At 32.2% G+C, this 7,011-nt stretch overlaps 1 protein-coding gene across 1 annotated transcript; it reads right to left on the minus strand.

The window, feature by feature from the left end:
* Positions 1 to 2,618: 2,618 nt before the first annotated feature.
* Positions 2,619 to 4,711, minus strand: LOC145598360 (ethylene-responsive transcription factor CRF2-like). The gene has a single exon (XM_081654704.1). The coding sequence runs from the start codon at positions 4,024 to 4,026 to the stop codon at positions 2,914 to 2,916; it is 1,113 nt and encodes a 370-aa protein (XP_081510830.1). The 5' UTR covers positions 4,027 to 4,711; the 3' UTR covers positions 2,619 to 2,913.
* Between the last annotated feature and the right edge of the window lie 2,300 nt (positions 4,712 to 7,011).

Below are 7,011 nucleotides of genomic sequence, written 5' to 3' on the forward strand. Positions count from 1 at the left end.
CTCACTAAACAAATTTGGCAAATCACAAGTTGGGGGAAGCACTGAGTTAAGTGGGCCCATAAGATGGGACCTCTTTTGTAGCCTGATAAAAACAGCCCCCCATATCTGAGTATCTCACCTGACCCCTTAATAATATAAAAATAATAAAATAATAATATTTATTTATTTTTTTTAGTAATATTTTCTGCTCTTCTTTTTAACAGTTTTCTGTACTATATTGTCTTGAGTAATGCTAAAGCATTAAAGCATTTTCTTGGCCTCCAATCTCCAGGCTTTTTCTACTCTATTTGAATGCTTTTTCTCACCTCCCAAATTTAATAGGCAGCTCCAAGAGAAACTACACCCTCATTTAGTAATCATGCTAACATCCTAACATGCGCCCTTGCCCTTAATCATGTCTATCGATGTTAATTTATTTGTCGAAATGAGAACCTATTATGAGCATCGCGTATTTTAATTAGTTTAGTTAGTAGAGTTTTGGGGTAATAATGGTATTTAAATCTTGAAATTATTTTATATATTAGTTATAATCATCCTTTCTGAATCCCTACAAAAAAAAGAATGGACAGTACATTTAAGGTAATAATGAGTTTATACATAATCAATTTTAGATCGTAAAAATATCTATCATATAGCAAGTTTGCATGTATTTCAATGATATTATCCAAATATATCATTCAATCCAATTTTATAAGATAAAAGGAGTGTCAAATTTATTAATTGCAATAACAATAACAATTGTGAAAATCTCAACGTTTCAATTACAGAGTAAAAAGAACCGGAAGAAGTATATGACTTCATCGGATTTGCTTAAAATATTCCGTACTCCCTCCGTTCCTAAATGTTTTTTACGTTTCCATTTAGGGTGTTCCTTTTTATTCTTTACATTTAGTATCTTTCCTATTTTGGTCATAAATTTTGGACAGAATTACCCTTGTTTTACAATTTTTTAACTCAAAAGTCCTTACTTTTCCATGTGCTATTGTACTTTTTGTACTATTTTAATAGTTTTTCAACACTTATTATTACTTTCTCTCTCCTCTCTCCTCTAATTTCTCCACCCCACATGCTCAACATTGTATTTTTCAATAATTTTGTACTTTCAATCATTGAAATATTCCAATATACCTCAACTTTACACAATTTCTTAATTACCGCGCATAATTCCAAACGTAAAAAATATTTGGGAACGGAGGGAGTATTATTTAAAGGGGCGCTCCTTTCAATCACCAAAAAAAGGAATTAATAAAATAAAAAATAAATAAATACATTAAACAAAAAAGGAAAAGAAAAAGGAGATGCAGTGGGGCTAAATATAATTAGCAATTTGTGAGCATCACCTATCACTGTTATCAGAATCAATTTCATGCAAACATTAAGTGGCAACATATATTATTAATTCTCTTAATTCCTTAGTTTGCATTGTATTAAACCCACGTTTATAATTTAAGGGATTAAGAATTTGAGGTGAAAGAGTTTTTTTTTTTGTAGATGACCCAAATTTAGCTAAGGAATTTATTCTTTATTCTTATAAGATAGAAATTTAAATTGATGATTGATGGCCTATATCGGTTCCATTGAAAAAGCAAAGAGATGAAATATAAAGTGCTTTTGTGCTCTATAGCATAAAAGGCAAAGTTGAGACTTTTGCTAGAGGTGCAACCTCAACAATGCACTCTAAAGGCCAAAAAATACAAGTATGATACTTGCAATTCGACAAAAAATTATACGTAGTACAAGATACTTTTATACTCTATAATCTATATGACTGTATAAACAACTTTTAATACAACAAAATAATTTTCAAAATTAAGGATTTATTTTCGACCAAATGATTTTTTATTCTTTGAATTGTATTATCCACCTCTAATATGATACTCTCTCACTTGATACTTATTCTTAAATTTAACTTTATTCATTTAACTTTATTCTGAATTTTAAATGCGATACTTATTAAAAATTCGGGTCCCTTATGCAATCAAATGAAACATACCTTTTATAAACCATGTTTTCCAAGTGTAAGGAATGGAATAAGACATGGATTTGTATGGAATGATTTTTAATTATTGTTGTTTTGTCTAATTATTGTGGCGGCTTTACTTATATTAAGTGGCCTTTCCACCTCAAGACCAAGACATAAACATCAACCTTATTAGGAGAATTTTCACCATATCTTCCATTAGTAATGTGTACTAAGAATATCTTTAGTGAGTTGACAACTTGACAATTCTTGATAAGTCAAATATATTTTCCACAAAATAATTTTCCAAATGCATTTGTATATATCAAAATTATCACTATCAACTTTGTTATGGTACTTCTTTATATGCACGCAATCTATCACTAAACTATCTTTAGGTGATAAACGACTCATAAGATAATGACATGATTGTAATTATATTGCATTGTTTCCAACTTTAAAACATTGTCTGACTGTTTTTTTCTTCACTATATAGTTAAAAGTAATTCAAAATTTTCATACTATAATGGGCGAAGTATATCGAAATCATGTTGGGCAAATGAATTTGTAATTCAATTAGAATTTAAACCTTCTATTCTTCAAATAAAAAAAGAATTGAAACCTTCTAAATACTAAATAGAGGAGAACTAGCATAGCATTAAAACATATCAAGTCCACATTAATATGACGGAGCTACATACTTACGATAAATACACTTGTTGATAGTAGATTACATACGAATATATGATACTAAACACATAATATTAACGAATTTAAACCAACAAATATAATTAAAAAAATTATACTAACATAGCTAACCCGAACTAATATTTTCACTCATCCTTTTTTTCCCTCACTCATTCATTAGTGTTTACAAAACCTCTTTTTTTGCCAAATTAATGGGCAAAAAAAACTAATTAAGACCAAAAAAAAAAAAAAAAAAAAAAAACCCCTTAAAGAGCAACAAGTGGGTCGGACCCAAATATATCTCCAATATCTGGAAAATAATCATTAGTAGACCAACCCGATAACCCGAAATAATCGTGACGATCATCAGCACAATCCAGAAACATACCATACTCATCTGACCCGAAACCCGTTTGATCAAACAAGTCAGGTACACTCGGAACCGTATTCTCAAAATTAAAGAACCCACTCGGAAACAACGAATCAACGCACGACACGTAAGGTGACGAGCACGGGTTGTTGTTGCACAACGGCTCACCATTTTGTTGTTGTTGTTCCTCCTCTTTGACTACCACCACGACCTCCTCCTCCTTCGGGCTAACGGGTTCGGGTTCGGGTTCGGGCTGAAACCGCAGAACCGAAGTTGGAGAATAAACGGAAGAACGATGGTGGGACCCGTCCTCGTCGTCGTCAATGGAGGATGACGTGGTGGAGAGAGAAAGCTTCTTTTTAAGTAGTTGTTGTTGATGATGTATGTGAGTTTCACCGAGGTTGTCGGAATTAGGGGTGGAGAAGTTAGTGAGCGCGTGGGGACCACGTAGCTGAATAGCCGCGTTGTCGTACACCATAGCAGCTTCCTCGGCGGTGTCGTAAGTGCCTAACCACAACCGTACACGGCGGAGAGGATCTCGAATCTCCGCCGCCCATTTTCCCCACGGTCTCTGTCTCACTCCCCTGAACTTCTTCCCTCCATTCACATTCACATTCACATTTACGGTATTAGTTTGTTTCACTGAAGAAGAACATTTCCCTCTCTTCTTCGGCCTCCTCGAAACGACACCGTTTGTTCGCACCGCAACAGCAGCAGCCTCCTCACTCTCCCTTACAAACTCTGAGGAAGAAGAGCAGGGCTCGATGTTAACCTCGTTAACAAACCTCTTAACACGACGTCGTCGAGAGTCGTCGGAGCACTCCTCGTCACTTGAAGAATCAGTCGCATCTCCGTCGGTAACAGAGATTCTTACTATTTTAGGAAAAACAGAGTGATGATGATGAAATTTGTCAGACGATTTGTTTCGGGGTTTTTTGTGGAGAGTGGTTTGATTCTTATGCTCAGTAAACTTAACAGGCTGGAGGAGTATCTTTGGAGACGACTCCATGATATTCTATTTTTTCACAAACTTAAATTGATTTATTGAGTTAGTCTTCCTTTTTACATTTAATAGAAAGAAGAGGGCGTGCGTGATATAGAGATAAAAGCGAGGAAAGAAGAAGAGAATCGTTGAGAAATGGAGGAATAAAGAGAGAAATAAGAAGAAGATGATAAAAAGTAGTGGAAAGTAAACAACCGATTCTATGTGAAGCTAAGCATTCGAATTCAAAGTATTGGAAGTGTAGAAAATCTTTGGGTAAGTAAGTAAACAATAAGCACGGAGCACAAAATCTCTCTAAAAATAAGAAAGGTGTTTTTTTTAAGAGGGAGGAGAGAGAAAAAGCTGAGAGAAAGAGGGGTTTTTCTTCTTTTTACTGAGAAAAGATAGAAAATAAAAAGGGAAAAAGGGTTATGAGAAGAAGAATATTTGGTTTCCAACTACTTTGATAGCACGAGTCACTGAAATGAAATGAAGAGAAAGAAATACTCTGAAGTACAGAGTAGAGGATGAAGAAGAAAAGGGAGGAGAAAAAAGAGATAAGAGGAGGGTATGTGGGTAGGAGAGAGAAAATAACGGAATACTGTTGTATCACTTGTAAAATTTCACCAACAACTTCATTTTACTGAATAGTAGTGCTGTTTTATAGGATCCTAATTTTTTTTTTTTTTTTTTTTTTTTTTTGAATTTGGTAAGAGTAAAAAAATCTTTTACTTGTTTTAAATTATTTTTAAAATATCTGAAATAGTTCTCAAAAAAAAAAAATATCTGAGTTAACAAACATATTTGTCAATACTAAATGTTGACCGATAAGTATAGTATAAATATACGTAATAAAATGAGCATAATTTGTCTAGTGGTCAAGTTGACATCATCTCATAAGCAAGTTGTGGGATCAAACCCTACTAGAAACACTTTAGAGGTTGGGATTTCCTTTACTTTCCTTTCTCTTCCACTTTTAAAGTGTTTAATATTCTAACATGCTAACTCAGGTCGGAAGGACCTGTGAGAGTTTCCGACTCGGTAGACTCGGTAAAGGCCTTCTCCTTACCCCAAAAAAAATAAAATAAAATAAATGCATAGTTATTTTATTTTGTTTGCCACGGAGTAGGCAATGTCACATATTGACACGATTTGAATAAAACTATACATAATTATGTTAATTCTTGTATACTACGTATAATGTACTTTCATATATATTAATGAGAATTTAAGATTTAAACTTGAAATTAATAAGTACATCTTTGGAAAACAAAAGGAGTAAAAAAGTGATGGGTAGGTGTGTGTGTGTTTGTACTCCATAGTTAATAAATTGAAGTGGTAGTGACAGAATAATGGGTTACAGAAGAAGGGAGTGGGGTTGGGTGAGATTAGTGTGGCCTCTCTGCTGCTTTGCCTCCCTTACTTTTTTTTTTTTTGTTTTGGGTAATAAATATTAATGAGAGAGAGAGAGAGAGCAAAGTGTCTTCTTTCCGGTGAAGCTCCGAGATATTTTGCGAGGCGCCGCATACGATGGTGGAAGGAGAGACTGGCACGTCGCATGGGTGGGTCCTATGAGACTATGTAATCCAATGGCTTCAACTAGAAGCTGAATACATTCACATAAGAGGCTAAAATATTTTTCATTTGGGTGGTGGAATTTTCAGAGATTCTCCGGGGTACGAGCTTCGTATCTATATCACGTGACCTTTACCCAATATGCCCACTTCCCCTTAATCCTTATTTTCGTTTTTTTTTTATACCGATCTGTTTATAATTTCAAGTAGTTCAAACCCCATGCTATGCACGGTTTTACAATAATAGTTTACTATATGTTTATTAGAAAATGTACAAAACGAATCATTAGAAGTACCAAAAAAAAAAAAAGTGTACAATAAACCTGATGATATACATATATCATAAGATTAATCTCAATGTCTAACTTACATTACAATTAATGTGAGATGGAAGAATTATTTAGATTTTAGTATACTCTTTTCTTAATAAAAAAAAAAGTATTAACTATTCATGTTATTCTGGTTGATAAAAAAAAATAAAAATTAAAAAAAAAAAAAAATGCTTTTTTGATGATATCCTAATAGTTCTCGTGTTTTATAATTTAATCTAACATTTTATTCAATACCACTATACTTTTTTTTTTTTTTTGTTTGAAAGCATACCACTATTTTTTTTTAATTTTATTAAAATTATTATTGTATATCACTCCCTAAATATAAGGCAAAACCTTAATTATAGTAACAAACTTAATTATATCAATAACCAAAAAAAAAAGTAACAAAATATTTTGGCGGGAAAATTTTTTATATGGTGATGACACGTGTACTTAGGGGATAACTACGGGGATTACTTTAGTATATAGGTATAGATTTAATAAAAATAATTTCAGTTTAAGTTCAATTTCTTCAAAAAAAAAAATTTATTTAAATTCAATAAAAATAATTTCATTCTACCCCGTTCACATTTACTGAATTGAGCTGGACTGAACTGAACTGAACCGAAATTAAGCTGAAGTGAACAGATCCTAATTATAATTTAAGTTAAGCAAAAATAAGGTGAAGTAAACATGACCTACGTCCTCGATTTTTTTAGATGCATTATTTGTAATAACAGATATTCTTAACATCCTACACATTTTTATTTCATATGAGAGTGATATATACTAGCTTATACTGAGTAAAAGAGAGAAAAAAAACTATATGAATTATATGATATGGTAAAAAGAATTATTTACCAAAAAGGAAAATAATGTAGTCCTTTTATTTCGTAATAATTGAATAATTTGACTTCTGCACTATTCATTTGTTTTATTTATTTTAAGTTTTTCAATTTATTAAATAAAAATATATATTGTCATATAATATATTTTGGACTAGTCTTTATGTACATTTTCATTAGATAAAGTTTTTATCTTTCTTAGGGTTGTTCACTTCAGCTTAATTTCAGTTCAGTTCAGCTCCAATCAGTTCAGTTTAGTTCAGCTCCAATCAGTTCAGT

The sequence above is a fragment of the Chenopodium album genome, chromosome 20 (genome assembly GCF_948465745.1).
Source record: "Chenopodium album chromosome 20, dcCheAlbu1.1, whole genome shotgun sequence".
NCBI classification, from domain to species: domain Eukaryota; kingdom Viridiplantae; phylum Streptophyta; class Magnoliopsida; order Caryophyllales; family Amaranthaceae; genus Chenopodium; species Chenopodium album.

What these genes read in the sequence shown, in the direction of transcription:
- LOC145598360 (XM_081654704.1), bottom strand. Translation starts at nt 4,026, where the DNA reads ATGGAGTCGTCTCCAAAGATACTCCTCCAGCCTGTTAAGTTTACTGAG.